This window comes from Paramormyrops kingsleyae, chromosome 22, assembly GCF_048594095.1.
Source record: "Paramormyrops kingsleyae isolate MSU_618 chromosome 22, PKINGS_0.4, whole genome shotgun sequence".
Classification (NCBI taxonomy): domain Eukaryota; kingdom Metazoa; phylum Chordata; class Actinopteri; order Osteoglossiformes; family Mormyridae; genus Paramormyrops; species Paramormyrops kingsleyae.
This window is the reverse complement of record NC_132818.1, coordinates 9,463,421-9,481,956: the sequence shown is the minus strand read 5'-3', so window position 1 is coordinate 9,481,956 and position 18,536 is coordinate 9,463,421. Positions and strand designations below refer to the sequence as shown.

General features: G+C 45.4%; 1 protein-coding gene across 3 annotated transcripts; it reads left to right on the top strand.

The window, feature by feature from the left end:
- Nucleotides 1–12: 12 nt before the first annotated feature.
- Nucleotides 13–17,587, top strand: LOC111853236 (zinc finger CCCH domain-containing protein 7B-like). Of its 3 annotated transcripts, XM_023829947.2 has the most exons (24): nucleotides 13–97; nucleotides 288–397; nucleotides 1,718–1,778; nucleotides 1,980–2,016; nucleotides 2,345–2,542; nucleotides 3,161–3,319; nucleotides 3,594–3,674; nucleotides 3,759–3,815; nucleotides 3,928–3,970; nucleotides 4,100–4,344; nucleotides 5,179–5,449; nucleotides 6,578–6,636; nucleotides 7,585–7,684; nucleotides 8,077–8,238; nucleotides 8,440–8,645; nucleotides 9,071–9,171; nucleotides 9,277–9,458; nucleotides 9,669–9,745; nucleotides 9,855–10,069; nucleotides 10,254–10,359; nucleotides 10,872–10,980; nucleotides 11,721–11,854; nucleotides 11,977–12,146; nucleotides 14,269–17,587. In XM_023829947.2, exons 3-24 carry the CDS (start codon nucleotides 1,720–1,722, stop codon nucleotides 14,447–14,449), a joined length of 2,952 nt encoding a protein of 983 aa, XP_023685715.1. In that variant the 5' UTR covers nucleotides 13–97; nucleotides 288–397; nucleotides 1,718–1,719; the 3' UTR covers nucleotides 14,450–17,587. The 3 variants fall into 3 exon arrangements, with proteins under 3 accessions (XP_023685715.1, XP_023685716.1, XP_023685714.1); XM_023829948.2 differs by lacking the exons at nucleotides 13–97; nucleotides 288–397 and adding an exon at nucleotides 404–561 and having other exon boundaries at nucleotides 4,103–4,344; XM_023829946.2 differs by lacking the exons at nucleotides 13–97; nucleotides 288–397 and adding an exon at nucleotides 404–561.
- The last annotated feature ends 949 nt before the right edge of the window (nucleotides 17,588–18,536 follow it).

The following is an 18,536-nucleotide window of genomic DNA, read 5'->3' as shown; positions in this document are numbered from 1 at the left end:
GAGTTGAAGTTCATTTAATAAAAGTAAGCAGAGGCCAGTAGTGGAGTCGAGCATAACATAATGATACTGCAGGATATCGCAGAGCTGCAGTAGGACTGTGAGTCGTTTATAAGCACATATGTTATCTAAAATAATATGGAATTGACAGACGGGCACCAAACAATTGTATAATTAAAGATTCTTAAATTTTCGTAACTGACAGATCCATTTGGTGTAATACGTCATAAGATACACTGATGTATCGGAAACTTACGGATACTTATCAGTGTCGTCGTGTGCATGCTTAGCTCCACAGATTGGTTCCAGTCTCGATGCAAACGTGAGAGTCCTGAAACTAAACTGTCTATAGGACCCGGGGACAGATCGCAAACTTGAGAGCGTCCGAAAAGAACTGAAAGTGAGTACTCACATGTTGTGTCCGTGCACGGCAGTGTTATGGCCGTAGAAGTCCCGAAATTATGAGACCGTAGGATCGGAGCGGACCACTTGTAACATTAATGTGCAAAGTTTAATTTCTGCACCGCATAACGGTCTTCGTCTACACGACTGTTTCTGTGGAAGGTAGGTGGTTAGATGGCATGCTGGGGAAAACGGCTTGTTTGAATGTTTGCAGTGTGAGTTAGCTAATGCTAAATTATTTAATAGTAATATAACTGCAGTATCCTGATATAATTTACAAGGCAGCGTATGCATCGCTAGTTATCTAGTTTACCTACTGAGTTTGCCTACTACGTTCTGGAGACGATGACGGAATGTTTACTTGCTAAGCTAGCCTGGGTATTTTTCTACATTGACTCATCTCTCCGGGACAAGGGGCAGCAGATTTTATTTTGTTGTTTTTATTTTAATCAAGCTCGATATTGCTCGGTATCTGCACACGTCAGGCCCAGTGTTGATGAAACCATCGGTTTTGTCCAGTCTTTTGCGTGAGACAGCTAGGTAATGCTAAACTGTCATCCAGTTTGTCCAAAATATTATGGAGGCATTGCGGCTAGCTAGTTAGCTTGTAAAACTCGCTACAATGACTGTGAAAACTGGAAATAAACGCAGACTCTTGTCAAATCGATATATTGCCGTTGTTGGTTTCTTAAAAAGCACACCTCCCCATTTTAAGTAATAGAAATACAACTCTAGGAAGTTTAAATGTGCAGGTCACCACAGTTCGTTTATATGCAGCTAGCTTAGCTAGTTGGAGAGGGGGCGAAGTGGAATCGGAGTTTTGTGTTTTTAATGCACTTTGAGTCACTGCATGTTTCTCCTGAAAGAAGACGCGCTCCGTCTGCGTCCTGCGGCTTTAAGCGCTTCAGGTCGGCCGTTTTCAGAGTGCCGGACGCGGCCCCGGTGCTGTAGGCGACCTCGGGGATGAGCCAAATGCGATAGGCCATGAAAAAGGCACGAAAGTTCTACTCGTTTGGACGTGTCGGGGATAATATTTTTGTGTTGTCCCTCTTCATGTTTCAGAATTCAAATGTCTGCACTACAAATGTCAAATAAACCTGAATTTATACGGCTGAAAAATGGTTAAATACGTGTGGGTTTTTCGTACTGGAAGGTGCGTTGTTTATATACAGCTAGCTACCGTGGCTGCGGACCTGGCTGGCAGCACATACTTATTAACATGTATTTTTGTCGATCAGAGTCGATCGCTGACGTTAAATATGCATGTGTTAATTTCAGACATGAAAAATAACAAAAGCTCTTTCTTTACCCTGTGCAGTAATGGATTTGGAAAGACAGAGGCGCAAGGAAGAAATACAGAAAGCCCTTGGATTTATACAGTAAGAAACTCTAGTTTGGCCAGTTAACAAGTTACTTGGTCTATTGTGATAGTTTCACTGCGTCTGAATACAATTATATATCCTATTTGTCTTCCACAAATTTTGATAGTATTTTTGTTTCTTTGTACTTAGAATGCTTTGATAGCACTTGGAGGGAAAACAATTTTATTTGTAATGCTAACTGTTTGTCTCATGTGCCAGGTCGTCTTTGCCTTATCCAGAGCCCGAAGGCTATGAGGTATTTTTTTTAAATTACCGAAGAATCTTCGTTTTCCTTATTATGAACATTTATTGTAACTGACTTACAGAGGATCCCGCAGCTTGTCACTTTTCAGCATCAGAAAACTATTATCCTCGAAGGAAATTGTTTAATTGAGTATCTGACAGCAATACTAAACAGCCTGTTTGTTTTGTACAGTTTGGGTTTGACTTAAAATGTTTTGGTTGAAGCTCATACTAATTGTAATTTCCTAGTCTTACATCTGCATCTAGAAATGTTTAGTAATGGTTTCACCATCCATTCCTTTCCTTGCTTGCCGTAAGTGATTCCCTGGCATCTCCCTTAGGCGTTCCTGACCCAGCTAGTTTGCAATCTGCTCGACGAGGGCAACGCAGTCTTCCGTGATGGAGATTGGAGGGATGCGACGGTTAACTACAGTGAGGGGATCAGTGTGGCACGCTACGCTCAAGCCGAGGCCTTGCTCATCCCCCCTGCACTTCTGGAGAGCCTCTATGTCAACAGGGCGGCGGCGTACTACAACACCGTGAGTGTTTCAGTGTCAGCAGCCATTGTGGTGCCATCGTGGCAACACATGGGTTTGTTCAGTAGTGCAACATCAGCTTCATTTTTCTTTTATTTTGATACTATTTAACATTTTGCTTCACAGGCAAGGATGCAATGTTTGTCCTGTATCTACTCTAGTATTATTTTGACTTTTATACTATTTAAATAATTCTTTTATATCCCAGACCCTGAGTTAAATTTCCCTGAAGTGTGTGTAGGGTTTTTGCTGTTTCGTCGTTGACGACTTTGCTGTTTAACAGGTTTGGATGCTGTTCAACCGAATAGTTACTTCAGCATTAGTTCAAATACAAGAACTCGTGGCCATAGGTGGAAATTAGCGGGAGAACATTTCAAACTGGATTTAAGGAAGCACTTCTTTACACAGCGTGTAGTCAGAGTATGGAATAGTCTTCCTGATAACGTAGTGCAAGCTGAATCCTTGGGTTCCTTTAAATCAGAGCTAGATAAGATTTTAACAACTCTGAGCTATTAGTTAAGTTCTCCCCAAGCGAGCTCGATGGCCTCCTCTCGTTTGTATAGTTCTTATGTTCTTATGTTCTCTGTTGTAGCACTATGTCTGTGTCCTTCACACTTTCAGACAGACTATGAGAGGGCTCTTCAGGATTGCGAGAGCGCCCTGGCTATCTGTGAGGGGAGCCGCAGGGCAATGTACAGGAAGACCCTGTGCCTGCAGGAGATGGGCCGACTGAGGGAGGCTTATGAGTGTGGGACAGCCTGCCTGCTCATCGCCCCCCATGTGAGAGGACAGGGATGGAGTAGGGGGGCAGAGTTTACCAGCCAAAGTGGTCGTGTTTTATTTATGAAAGATGCAGACCCTTTATCAACACATAAGGGTTGATAAATTGGCAGAAATTTTCCATTTTGTGGGACTGCATGGGAATTAATGGATTTTGCGACTTGGGTAACGCTTGTATGTAATATTTAAAGGAGTTCACCCAAACATGTTTTTGTAAACATATGTGTATTAATTCCTTATGCATCGATATTCATGTGCGGGTGTTTCTTTACAGGACAAGCAGGTCAGTGATCTGGCCCAGGAGCTCGCCACTAAACTGGGCCTGAAGATCCGTAAAGCCTATGTCCGCACGCAGGTACCAGCACTCCCCGTCCTCAGGTCCTTGGATCGGTAATGTAGCTCACATGTGTTTATATGCATGTCCCGTGGCTCTTCACAGGCCGAATCTGTCACAGGTGGGGGAGATAGCAATGGGGACACCAACAGTACTGAAGAGGTAAAGGGGGACGGGGGATGGGGGGGGGCCTGACTTGCAGACAACGGGGAAAAGAAATCTTGTATATTTCCAGGTGCTAATGCTCAAGAGTTTTTACAATTTCTCTCCCCAGATATCTGCTAATGGTCTGGAATCTTTAAGTGACATCAGCTCAGGTACCCTGTTTTATATGTGATTTTTCTTATGGGCATTTTAAATTATTTGCATCTGCATTCTGATTCTTTGTGCTCTTCCTCTCGTCTCTTCTCGTCCTGGTCGACTCTCTCCCTCCCGCCTCCCCTCAGCAGGAATATCCAGTGTTCAGTGCATTCCGGCCCCGCTGGCCACGCCCATCCCCGTCAGCGACGACTCTCCCTCTCCCACCAAGGGCCCCACGGTGCCCCAGGATTCCCCCGAGAGCCCCAACCAGGGCACCCCTCGCGTGCCCTTCTCTGTGCCAGTGTCGGAGCACCTGGCGCAGTGTGAGGTCATCGGAGGGGAGATCGATGGCCTGCTGGACTGCATCCCCAAGGGGGCTGAAGTCAGCGGGGTGAGTGACAATTTCGGTAACTGCATTTATCACCTAAGCTGAACAGTATAGTTCAATTCCATTCAAACAAAGGGTCTTTCTCAGTACCAGGAAAGCAAAGATCGTACTTGTGTTCTTGTTAAGACCGATCTTGCCATCTTGCCTGACAATAACAATTGCATTGAATCATGGGATTGCTCTTGTTTGGTGAGGATGCAACCGATGTGGCAAGAATGACATCCAGGGTTTTTTTACCGTCTTCTGTACTTATGTTCTTGAATATTGGAGCTGGAGGATGACGTAAAACGGCTGTATGGTGAAGTACACATATTGAAAAACACCCAAAGATTCTGAAAAATGCTGTAAAGATATGGAGGTTTGAACGTCTCAACGCATGGTGAGGTCATGTAAAACGCAACTCTATGCCGTCACTGGATACAGACCATACAGACCACCCAACAGTAGATCGGACCCCTGCCTGTTCTCCCGCTCTTTCCTACTCGCTTCTGTCCTCCAGTTCCCTCATTGCGCAGGTCCGTTTGCCGTCCCGCCCAGGGAAAGTCCTACAAACTCATGAAATGTTTTTATTCGCAGGCTGAAAGAATAATTTAGTGCAGCGATTCTCAGCCCTGCGGCGACCGGTCACAGCGCAGGCTTCTCCTCCACATGTCCCCATTTTGATGATGATGATGATCTATTTTTGATCCTTTAAAATCCAAAATAAACTCAAACAGGCCCGTCTTGAATTTTTCTTTCGTAATAAAATCTCACCCAGTTAAAAGGGTCAGATTAATCTTTAAATGGTTCCATAACTCTTCATTATGTTTGTCTCATTTCTGCCTCTTTTCTCTCCAGTCTTCTCCGGTCCAGGGTGCCATTCCTACCAACCTTCCCAACACAGCCGTTGGCCTGCGGCCCCCCTACTCTTCCAACATACCTGCTTCATCGCCCCAGCTGCCTTCCCCCTTTTTCAACTCCTCCATCAGCACGCTCAACTCCCTGGAGAGTTTCTCCACCCCCAGCACAGCCGATGGCTCCAGTCAAGTTCTGGATTCCTTGGACTCCTTCTCGACTGGGGCTGGTGGGGGAGGGACACTGGACTCCTTGTCAGAGTTCACCCTTCCTGGTCAGTTGATTGATTGATAGATGGATGGATGTGGTGGCCTGTTGGGGGTAACTGGGAAGAGTCTTGTACCCCAACATAAAAAAAATATCGTATACAGGCGCTCCTTGCTTTTGCGATGGTTTGACTTATGATATTTTGATTTTAGGATGCACATTCATTAGTCATGAAAGTTGACTTTTGATCTGTTCACGCACCAGCAATATGCCGTATAATACTTCTGATTCTTGGCAATGGGGACAGCCACGTTCCCAGTCTCTCGTGATCACGAGCTTTAACATCTCATGCAGTCTTTCACAGTGTATCGTTTGGTGTTAATTTTCTGTGTTTAAACAAAATTTCCCAAGCCTATTAGGTCCACTAAACGCCCAAGATTGTCGTGTCATATATCGTACTCATATTTGACTCACGATATTTTCAATGGGTTCAGGAACGTAACCCTATCATAAGTCAAGGAGCATCTGTACTTTGGCTAAATTATTGGTTTCATGGTAGCTGATGCTATATTAAAGTGGTACGTAGTATGGAAGACTTTGTTTTTTTATGTTGAGACCTTGTTACGGCTCTGCTTCATATAATTAACCCTCATGACCAGAGGCAGCGAGCGGTTTGGTCTTTTCAGTGTGGTGTTTCATCAGGGGTCAAACACAGTCATCAGAAATATCTGTACTAAGCTAACGGAGGGTTGTTTCATGAAGTCCCTTTAGAAAAATTTCCAGTAAACGTCGAAAGTGAAGTAATAGAGTAAATATTCTGATGTCGCATTGTCTGTTTCTTCTGTTCTTAGTCTGAAATGTTTTGTTTTATGCTGTTGATATTCTAATCCTAGCTGTACAGTTTGTGATCTGAAAGTCTAACAACTCTAATTCAAGGTCAGGAGCTCTAATTCAAGGTCTAGTTAGAATACTGTTAATTTAGCCATAAGCGCACTTCCATTGTTAAAGTTGCAAGTCTAGTTTCTTTGCATTTTTTTGTAGACATTAAGGTTCTTTGTTTGCAGTGCCATGCAGTTGTCATGTTGCAGTCCTGTTCGGCCTCATTCCTGCATTACAAGATAACAGGCAGAATGGCATCTTTAGGGCTCATTCTCTTTGTACTAATCATGATCTTTCCTCTTTCACTTTACCTCAGGAGGAAGAGTCTCGCATAGTTTCATCCCCGGGCTGCGGAATACAAAATCTTCCCATAGCGTAAGTGCGACGTCAGTCTGAAAGATTTTATAGATGCTGTTAGCTGCATGTCTGCCCCATCATCATCATCATCATCATCATCATCATCATCGCTGTATTGGTCGCGGTGGCAGCGTGCCGATGGTCTTTCCATGGCTTTAGATTCATTCTAGGTTGTTCTGGGGAATCCGCAGGCATTCCCAAGCCGCCTGGGAGATATTATCCTTCTTGTCACTGAGCATAGGAATCCTGTAGAAAAATCTCGCTCCAACCACATGTATGTGGAGATTTGTTCTCTTGGTCGTTGCTCATGGCTTAGTGAACAGGTCTGATCACTTCTGGATCTTGTTCACAAGTGCCCCTCTCTATGTTTCCTTATTACATACCATACTGTGCAAAAGTCTTAGGCAGTCAAAGGAAATGTTTTATGGGTGTTTAGAACAAAAAACACAATTTAACATTAGAACATAAGCAAATTAAGAGTAAAACAATAAAAACTATCAAGAATTTCTCCCGTTCTCCATAAAGTTACTAATATTGTTGGATGGCTAGATGAACACCGGTTCAGTTCCCAAACCTCTCCTCTGGGGCATCTCAGCCGTTCCATGTTTGTTAAATTGCTCAGTTAATTAAGTTTAAAAAAGGTCAGTGAGGTATCGATGATCCAAAAACGGTGTGCTAGTGATCATGCCAAAAATACGTGGGTGTTTTGAAAGGTTGCTGCAAATACTGGGGTAACTTTAAAAGTGGTTTTGAAATTAAGCTCACACCCTTTGACAGACATAAAATCATAGTTTTGCACCAAAATGAAGATGATTTAACTGCCTAAGACTTTTGCATAGTACTGTACCTGATTCATTTAAACTGCGTTTTTAGTTTATTCTGAGCTGTGAAAATGGTTGGAGAGCACATTTATGAGCTGAAACGATGAGGTTACTCATTTAGCGGCACGTCTCTCTCTCCATGCAGAATGGCCCAGTCGGCTCAAACCTCTCCCTGCTGTCCCGCAACCCACTGGCTGCCACCCACGAGTTCCGTCAGGCGTGTCCCGCCTGCTACAGCCGCATCGGTAATGCGGCCCTACTCCGCCCCCCTGCCCATCCCAGGCTAGCCTGTTACTTTAGCATGTAGCAGGTGCTGTGGGTAATGAGGTACATCCTGCATGTAAATATCAGACTGGGTACGTCAGGGGTGTCGGTGGGGCAGAGAGACCCTGACAGACTGAGGGGCCCCAGCACTTTATCGGGGCCCCTGAATATAAAAAATAGGGGTCCAAGGTGATGTTTTATGAGGGGGGGCCCAGAATTTCTAGCTACGTCCCTGAGTGCCATCATAGGGATTCAAACTAGCATCCTTGGATCCAGGCAGCCCCCGCCCTTCCCATCCCTGGCCATGGCAGCCAGCAAGCAGGGTGGGGCCCCTTCGCAGTTTCAGCACCCCTCTCTCTCCGTTTCCGCTCAGGCCCGCGGGTCATGGACTACAAGTACCAGCCAGAGGCGGCGCACCGCTGTAAGCGAGACATCCTGCTATGCCGACTCAAAGACAGCGAAGACCCCACCTGGAAGAGGGTGCGGCCCCGCCCCGCCCGCAACAACTTCCTGGGGGCATTTGTGCTCTGCAAAGGTATGAAGAGAAGAAGCTAAAGTTCTCTGCCTCCCAGCTAAGCTAGAAGCATCAATTGGGCTGGTTTAGGTTATCATGCTGCTAGTTCCTCACCTAATAATTTAATTTATTTAGCCACCAGCTCTTATAAGATCACATGCACTCTGTAGTGGTGTGTGAGTGCCATGTGTTAACGTTGCTCCTTATAATCCCACCCCACAGAGGTGCAGGAGCGCCAAGAGTGCAAGTATGGAGAGAACTGCACGTTCGCCTACTGTCAGGAGGAGATCGACGTGTGGACGCAGGAGCGGAAGGGCGCTCTGAGCCGGGAGCTGCTGTTCGACCCGCTGGGCAGCACCGAGAGGCGGGCACTGAGCGTCACGCGGCTGCTGCAACTGCACATGGGCATGTTTATGTTCCTCTGTGAGGTACGCATATGCTCACGCACACGCAAACACACACCCAGGTTTTTTAATTATCTTCGTGGGGACTCTCCATTCATTTCTACGGGGAAGACTCTGTTCCCAACATGATGGCCCTAACCCCCACCCAGCCCTAACCTCAACCATAAGTAACCAGACAAGATAGGAGACTCTAGGCATTTTCAGTTTCTGGATTGCACAGATCTTTGTGGGGACCTGAAAAATGGTCAAAATAACTGGCTTTTATTGCATTGTGGGGGACGTTTGGTCCCCACAATGTGATATAAACTTAATCCACACACACATACACAAGCAGTCACTCCACACACCTACACTGCGCTCCTCTCGCTCTCTCACACGCTCTTTCACACACACTCACTCATTCACACTCTCTCTCCTCTCCCCCCCCCCCCCCCCCCCCCTCCCCCTAGGAGTGTTATGACAGCAAACCTCGAATCATCAGCAAACGGAGCAAAGAGAACCTCGCGGTTTGCTCCAATCTCACCGCCCGGCACCCATTTGATGACAACAAGTCAGTCTTCCCCGCCCACGTCTGTCTCTCTTCCACTGAAATTTACTCGGCATCGAGCCTCCAAGGTTTGCCCCGTTTAATCTCCCCGGCTGTCCCCTCCTACAGGTGCCTGGTACACGTGGTGCGTTCGGCCAACGTGCGCTACAGCAAAGTACGCCCGCTGCACCCGCTCTGCCAGTTCGACGTGTGCCGCCACGAGGTGCGTTACGGCTGCCAGCGCGAGGACAGCTGCTCCTTCGCCCACTCCGTCATCGAGCTCAAGTGCTGGGTGCTGCAGCAGGACACTGGTACGTGCGCATGCACAGACACGCACTCTTCACTGTCACTGTGGCAACAGGAACAAAAGGCCATCGCACCACTGTTTTGGATTAAAGAGAAAAATCAGGCCCTACCAATACAGCAGCGTTATGAACAGCAGCTCCTATTGGATGTTCAGGCAGTTGCCTCCAATGTCCCTGCTTCTGATTGGCTCTAAGCCCCATGTGTTACCTCGGTAGGCATCACGCACGAGGAGATCGTTCAGGAGTCGAAAAGGCACTGGCACCGGCTGGAGCAGAGCGCGCAGCGGCAGAAGGTGACGAGCCGTGACAGGCAAACTGGCCATTTTTTTTTTTTCCCACCCCACGGGGATTCCCCTAGTTTACTGTGCTTAACATTGGTCTGCCACCGGCTCTGATCCGCAGCCTCTGCACATGCCGGCCCCGGCCAGTGTGGCGGGAGGAGGTGGGGGAGGCGGAGGAGGAGGCGGCGATGCCATCGGAGGAGGAGGAGGTGGCGGCGGACGAGCTCGCGGGCTGAACCTGAAGATGAAGTTTGTGTGCGGCCAGTGCTGGAGGGACGGCCTGGTCAGCGAGCCCGACAAGGCGCTCAAATACTGCACCGCCAAGGCCCGGCACAGGTGGGAGGCGGGCTCCAGGCCGGGGGGGGCGGGGTATCACACATAGGGGTCTCTCACTGTCCTCCTGCATCATTCGGTAGGTAGCATGTGGCTTGTCGGCAGGACATGGGAACCAATCAGAGAGAAGCTTGACCCGTCCCACTTTCCATCCCCTCACCCTGTCTCTTCCCACTGTTCCTTCCAGCTGGACGAAAGAGCGCAGGGTGCTGCTGGTCAAGTCCTTTGAGAAGAAGAAGTGGGTGGTGGTTCGGCCGCTGCCGTTCTCCAGGAGCTACCCGCAGCAGTATGACGTGAGCCAATCACGGTTCATGCATTTGCATCTTCAGTACTACATTGATGAATCCTTAATTATGTGGGGAAGGTTACGTTGCCAATGACCAATGGGTTTTGACAAAAAAAAATCAGTGCGATTTCGGATTTGCAGTTTATTTTTTACGCACAATTACATTAATGATTACTTAATGACAGTGAGATTTTTTTTTTTTTTTGTTAAAACCCATTGGCCACTGGCAGTGTAACTTTCCTCAGCTAACCAGTGATTCGTATATGTAGTGCTGAAGTCGTAAATGTGAAAACAGAAATGCAGAATCGCAACCTGAACATCAGAAACTGGGAAACTAGGATTCATAAATGTTAAATGAGGATTGTACTCCTGAAACTTAGGCAGTAAGCACAGGCACACATTTGCAACTCCTGATTACCAGATCAGGATTTGCGTTTCATAAAATTACAATATCACTGTGACATTTAAGTGCGATTGCTTTAGTTATAAATCTATCTCCATATCCGTGTCTCCATTCAGATGTGCGTCCACGTCATGAAGCAGAAGAAATGCCACTACATCGGGAACTGCTCGTTCGCCCACAGCCTGGAGGAGAGGGACGTCTGGACCTACATGAAGAACAACAACCGTGAGTCCCCCCCCCCCCCATTTAGTGACGGTGATGGACTGTGCTGCAGCAGCTCCCAGCTAATCCCTAAGCCAAAACTCCAGATACACATACCAAAAACAAAGAATAACCTCTTTTCTGGAAAAAACAGGGCAAGAGCTATGCTATGACCTTGTTTTTTGTATTATCTGTCAGTATTCCTACATTTTGCTTGCCCCTTTTTTCCGGAAAATAGGTTAGTCATTGGGTTTGGTTCACATGATCACTCTGGATTCCTTACACAGGTAGTGCGCTGTGTAGGGAATTAGCAAATCAAAACGATGGTTTCAGGCAGGACACTCCGCGATGCTCCGTGTCTGTATCCTAGCAACCTTTGACATCTGACATTTGGAGATGGCTAAACACAGCAACATAAACAGGATAAAGGGCATGAGGTGCACTTGAGTGTGTGAGCCTGTCAGGGATTTCAATTATTGAATTATTTAATTTTGAAATGTCAGCTTCAGGCTTTTCAGAGATCGCTAGTTAATTTTTAAAGATGTGCTCACATTAGTTGCAACAATGTTGCTCTCTTGCACCAGGTATCACCTTTACATTTCACCATGTATACAGGCAGCGTCATAGGGTACGTTGTTCACTATTTTTCAATGCATTATGGGTATTTATCCGTAGTGAGTCAGATTTTCCTTTGAGAAACTCCCAACAGCACAGCAATATGGCAGATGCATCATTTCAGCTTTGGCCTTTTCGCCTCATTTCAGTGCGGGACATGCAGCAGATGTATGACATGTGGTTGACGCTGACCAATCAGAACCGTCACCCGGATGGCACACTGGTGACTCCACCTCCAGAGGAGAAACACGTTGCCTTGCCAACGGACTACGCGGAGCCAATGGTGAGCGATCGGCATGGGCGATTCTCTGTCCAGGCCTGAAGGAGACCAAGCCATTGCCTTGTACAGTCGCTGTATATTACGGTGAGAGTGTGAGTCTCCTCAGTCCTGCGGTATCCTTCCAGAGCGGCTTCCACTGCCGCCTCTGTGGCAAGCACAGCAACAGCGAGCGCCAGTGGCAGCAGCACATCTCCTCGGAGAAGCACAAGGACCGCGTGTTCAGCTGCGAGGCCGAGGACGAGGGCCTGGCGTGGATGCACCGTTTCCCAGGGCCCAGGTTCACGCTCTGTCCCAGGTAAGCGGATCTCCGAGTACGGTTTGTGCCGCAGCGGTCCCTCGCCCTCAGTGACCCCCACTAAAGCAAGGCGCTCTCAGGTTACGGTTAGACGGAGGGAAAGGGAGCGTCTCTGCCGCTGGGTGTCGCGGCCATCTGCTCCACTGTGTCATCGACAGCCTCTCCTTCAAGCAGAATCCCGCTGTGATTCTAGCTGCTTTAGCTAGCTGTGTGTGTGTGTGTGTGTGTGTGTGTGTGTGTGTTGGGGAAGTGCACTTGTAATTGAAAGATTGCTGCTGGTTTGAATTCCTGACCACTGAGGTACCCTGACCAGCGTACCCCCCCCCCAAGCACTGCTCCCCCGGTGCTGAATTAGCTGCCCCGTGCTATGTCACATATGCGTTAAATGCAGGGGACACATTTTGTTGTTGTGCACTTTGTGCTGTGGTGTGTCAACAATGACAACTAATCACCCAAAAATCTGAAAACCTGTGATTTTGGCCTTGTGGATCATTTTTTTTTTTTACTCCCCCACAAGGTGAAACTCAGTTTTATAAAACTATCAAAAACTATAAATTCCAGAAGCCTTGTACAGTAAAACCTTAGATTGCGAGTAACTTGATCTGCAAGTGTATTGCAAGACAAGCAAAAATTAATAAATTTTATAAACGAGCGAGGTCTTGCAATACGAGTATTACGTATACACTTTGTCCGCCTAGTCACGTGATCACAACTGAACCGATGGTTCTTTCTCTCTCTCTCTCTCTCTCTCTCTCTCTCTCGCTGCGGGATTGTGGGTAATCGTTTCCCATGTTCCGTCTCGGTCTGCATTCCTCAATCATAGTCAAAATTTAGTAGAAAAGCACCACCTGAATAAGGGCGTACGATGAACTGTTTAATAACAATGCAATGTCCACATTTCCGCAAAATCGAAAAGGAGGCAAAAGCAGCTGTCATTGGATAGGTTGCTTGTTGAAGTCGCACAAAAAGAAAAAGATTCCAGTGAGCCAACAGATAGCAGTGATTCCGTTAGTTATGATGAAAGTCGTACTACAAAATAAGAATCATTGATTCTGACAGAGTTAATTTTGTGTGCTTGTTGGTGGGCTCACAGACGGTTTTTTAATTGTTAAAAATCAGCGGAGATTCAAATAATTTGTTAGATGTCTAGATAAAAAGTGCACGACTTTGCGCAGTTTCCTCATTAAACATGTCTATCCTTTATACGGGTTTATCCGTCGACAATGTCACAATCACTAGGGGCTCACGTTGTCCTTGCATACAAGGCTATGTAGTATGGGAAAGTTATTTTTTTATTCTGATTGTAAATTTGGCTTGTAAGATAAAAATCTAATCCTGTATGGCAGCATTTCACCAAGCCAAGTTTAAGTTGTATTGTGTTTTTGTTATTTAAACTCAGATTATTCGTTCCACAACCCAAAAATATTCATATAAAAATTAATACAAAATATAAAGTAAAAATACGTAAAACAAATTAACCTGCACTTTACCTCTGAAAAGAATCGTGAATGGTGTGAGGGAGATGAGAGAAGAGGAGGGTTATTGTTACCTGTAGGCTACAGTTGGTTGAAGGCTCATTATCATTACACCAGTTCCCAAACACGTAATTCGCGTTCTCTTTCAAAAGTGCTCGCGTTTTCTTTTAAAGCAACATTTCATAGCAAACCAGGTCTTTGAAAGATCAGAATTTAAGCCTTACCGTTTTCTCCCAGGACTCTTCCAAAACTTCTGGCTGGGTTCCTGCACAAGGCAGTATGGGTCACGTTTTTCCCAGCAACAATAACACAGGGCTGCCCACAGACGTGCCTGTCTGTAAACCGGCGTACTACACAAGGATATCGGCCGATGCCGATACATTAAAAAATGCCAAATATCGGCCGGCCTCTAGTTTCCAGTATCTCTAATGGGAAAATACGCTTTGACATACCAGTGCTTTGGATTACAAGCACGTTTCCGGTACGAATTATGCTCCCAAACCAAGGTACCACTGTATTTTGTTTGGTTACGGGTGGGAAGGGGTTAAGGTTGTCATTGTTTGGTTTAGGGTTTTTACCATAGAAATGAATGGACGGTCCCCACAAAGATATGAATGTGTGGTCTTGTTTACAATTGTGCTTACCAGGTTAGAGGGTGGCTGTCCGGACGGAGTGAGCTGTGACTACGCCCATGGCGAGGAGGAGCTCACAGAGTGGCTGGAGAGGCGGGACTTCCTGCGGCGTAAGCTGGCCAAAGCCCGTGACGACATGCTGATCGCGCCCAACGATATCGACTTTGGGAAGTACAACTTCCTCCTGCAGGACTGAGTCGCCATGGCGCTTATAGCCGAACACACACACACACACACACACACACACACACACAGGCATAATCACGTACAAGCGGAAAAAGTGTCGGACTTCTATTATCGAGAAGCCCTTCCGACATCCCTTAACCGATACACGCAGAGTCAGAGGTGCACATGTTAAAGCGCTGGTGAAGAGGACATTTTTTTTTCTTTTCTTTTCTCTGCCCCCCCCACCCCCCAAATATGATTGCTACATCCTTCCCCAACACTTGTCCCTTAGAGCTGGAAGTGAGCCTAAATGGAGACAAGCAGGTAAGATCCCAGCAGCTCCCACACAGGCAGAGTCATCGAGTCCTCGCAGGCTGGGTGACGGTGGGGGGGGGGGGGGAGAGAGAGAGAGAGAGTCCAGCCCTGGTCATCCAGAGCCTTGAGAAACACCAGAGAACGTGAGCGAGCATCTGGATGATTAAAGTCTTGAAACAGTTGTACAGCTACAGTAGTGTGAGACCCCGCGAAACCCTGGGCTCGTGTGGACCGAGGTTCACCCCCCCACACCTTTATCTGCCATATTGGTAGCAGGACATGGATGTCACACTAGACTTGTCGAATGTGAGCAGTTCTCAGATCACATGGTGTTTCTCTGGGGATCGGAGAGGTGACCACCGCAGGACCAGACTCCTCTCACTTGGCAGTCAGCAGACGCCCCTCGGTCCATGCAGGGGGGGGGGGGGCAGCTCTGACGTGACGGCAGGTGGGCAAGGGCCACAGTGCTGAGAAGGGCCTAATTAGCCATAATTATCAGACGACCACATGGTGGTGGGGGCGCTCTGGCCTGTACACACGTCAGCATTTAAATAAATTCTTGAAGGTATCCTGCTCCAATGCTAATCGCGGTTTTTAAGTTTGGTAAATTTACTTTAATGAATTTTGGTCTGTAGTACAGCGGGATTAGCAGTTTATTTTTAGTTGGGGCTGGTCGGTGCACTATGCGTATACTCGAGGTCGACTAGACAAAGCCTTTATTATGGGGGAATTTTGTAAGGGGGCACCTGAAGTGGGTGAAGTTAGCAGAAGTTCAAGAATAATGAATATAACTTGCTAATATCATCTAACCACTTGTCCTTATATGCCATCATTGAAAATTTATATATAAAAGTATGTGTGTGTATATTTACGCATACACATGTATACGTATATAAGGTATATAAATCCAAAATAAATCTGTATACTAATAATAGACAACTTAGCCATTATGCTTAATTAAATAAGATCATACTTGTATGGATTACATAGTACAACTTCTTATTGACTCTTACGCTATACTATATGAACTGTACGGATAGATGAGTAGACATTTTGTTTTTGTAAGGGTCATTCCAGACAATGGTGATTTAAATGCAGAACCTTATAGTGAATGAGATCCATAATCCTGGTCAGAAATGTACTGAAAACAGCAGAAAAATAAGGAGTGCGAGTCTTTGGGGAGAACCTTGAACATCTTGATAGACTGGAATAAAAGTGGATATTACATGGTGCAAACTGGTTTGTGCTCCATGAATACTGGTTCCAGTGCCGACTGTACCTCAAACTGCAGCTTCTTCCTAATTTTTATATTTAACTTGTTTCATTAATCATTGTGTAAGAACTAACCTAGGAAAATATGTTGGTGTGTTTTGAGAGTCTTCTACCGTAATCACCTTTTATCTGATTTGAACTATGAAGTCGCCTGCCTGTACAGAGTAACTGGTGCAGTTCCAGAAAAGACCAGCAAGATCTTTCAGTGTCTTACTGGCAGTTCTCTGGAGGTCGTCAGCCGGCGGTTTTAGCGCACATTAGATGTTGTGTAGTAAGATAGGCCAGATGCTCGCTGGGCTCATTGCGGCTAGAATGTAAGCTGTGGTATCAAGGCTGCTGACAAACACCATGGCTCTGCGGCTCTGGAGCAGTAACAGACGGGCCCTTTGGGCTGAGCGGAGCCGTGACCAAGGAAAAGGCTGAGATTCAGTTAATGCAAGGTGACTGCTGGTGTCCATGCAGACAAGGTGGCCAGTGGATTGTAGCCCTGCACCCCTGGTGGACGGTTGAGGGACTGCTGTCTGGAATGACTTTCTATATTGAGAGAGTTGTTTTATGTTTGTTATTATTATTGATTATGAGTATGATTACTATTACTATTTTTGGTTCTCCTTATGCTATTGATATATATGCATTAACTGCTGTTTTGTTTATTGTTCAAATAGCTCTGGTTTGGGCCTATATCGACAACCGATTACCCGTGGATTGTATCGCATTTTGCTTATTGCGAGGGCAGTTCATACCCTGCACCAAGGACATCCAATTCATTTTCTGAGGCATGTGTGTTTGCAGGTTTATCCCTCTCCATCTTCCTCTTAATTGCTTAATTATCTCCATTATTGTTATTCTTTTGCTTAATGATTATGATTGTAGTGTGTTGGGTGCATCCAGGAAATTTTGCTGGTAAGGACCAGGTCCATGTAGTATTGGGGGATCTGAAATGAAGATGCGCAGGGGAGGGAGATGGGACCCAGCTTGCACACAGCTGTACACTCACCCCACCCTTCGTATAGAGTTCACTTGGGGTCAAAAGTGTGAGCTCATCTACACCGGGGGTGTAAGTACACAAGGCCAGTGTTTCCTAAACTGTTCATCAGTAGCCGCATAACGCATTTCTAAAGCAACACAAATTCAATATAGAGTGTAATGAATGACAAATTCGCCCCTGTGAAAATGGATCTGTATGCAGAGAGTAAATATTATAAATGTCTTATTTCTTAAGGACACCTCATAAGTGAATGCAAAGAAGATTTAAAAGGGGGAAAAAGGAAGCCTGTTGGATTTTTTTTTTTTTTTTTCGCGTTTGTTTTTCTTTGTCCTTCCTGGCTGAGACTGAATTATGAAAGCAGTGGACCAAATTTTGTATAAAAAAGAAAAAAAAAGAAAAAAAGAAAAATGTTTAACAATAAACAGATCGTTTTAAAAAAAAAAAGTGTTAGTTTTCTTGATTCCACAGGAAGTATATACTGTAAGTCTGAGTAGATGGTCAGCTTCTCTTCCCGCTCTGAATGAAGAGAACTTTAGGTTGTGCGCCTGTTGGGTTCACGTAAGCCCGCGTAGACTGCGTGTGCTGGTCTCGCGCCACCGCGTCCATGGCGATCCAGTCGCAGGCCCCGTTAAATGAGGCCTGGCTTATATAGTGACACCTGGTGTGTTTGGTACGGTTACAACAGCTGTTTGTCAGCATTAAGATTAGGATGATGGACAGGTTTAATTGTTATTAATGTAGTCAGTAGACTATCGTTTTTGGACTTGTCCATATGTTCATCTCTATGGAAGCAAATGCCTGCAACAATCAGGCATCAACCTTCTATTCCACTTATAATATATTTATAATTAAGTTTCATGGACTGCTTGCGCAAATCATTAAGAAGAAGATATGGCGCTTTTTCCTAATAATCGCAGGTGAACTAAACCGAAATGAGAACTAGTTACAATAATCTAAAGTTAAACATCTATTTTAGTGTGTGGTGGGTGATTCATAATTTCACTTAACTACATTGGCAAGTAAAAATATTTATTGATGTGAAGAATTCAGTATTTAAAAATCAAATAACACAGCTGTTATTTCATGCTCATTTTAGTAACCTTTTTATTAGAAACTTAAAAAAAGAATACAATAAGAAACTGTAGTAGACAGTCCCCTCCAAGGGACTACAGAAAGCAGGTCATTGCATTTCAGTAGTGAAAGTTCCATTTGATAACACAGGGTGTTTGTCATATAGAAAATAGGAAAATAATATAATAGAGGCAAAAGGAAAACATCTGACATTTTTCTTAAATGTTATAATCTCCATATAAAATAATTTCTCAAAATAATATTTCACTGAGCAACACACAAAAATATGCATAAACATCTACATTTCCTCCTCACACTGCCCTCCCCATTTCACCCACTTGAATATAGGATTTTGAAATATACATGGGGAGGCCATTGCAATGGTATGTTTGTCACCTCAATAATAAATATTTCCACCTTACCACTTGGCCAATAAATTTAACCTGCGACACTGTTTTTCCTGTTGTATGGA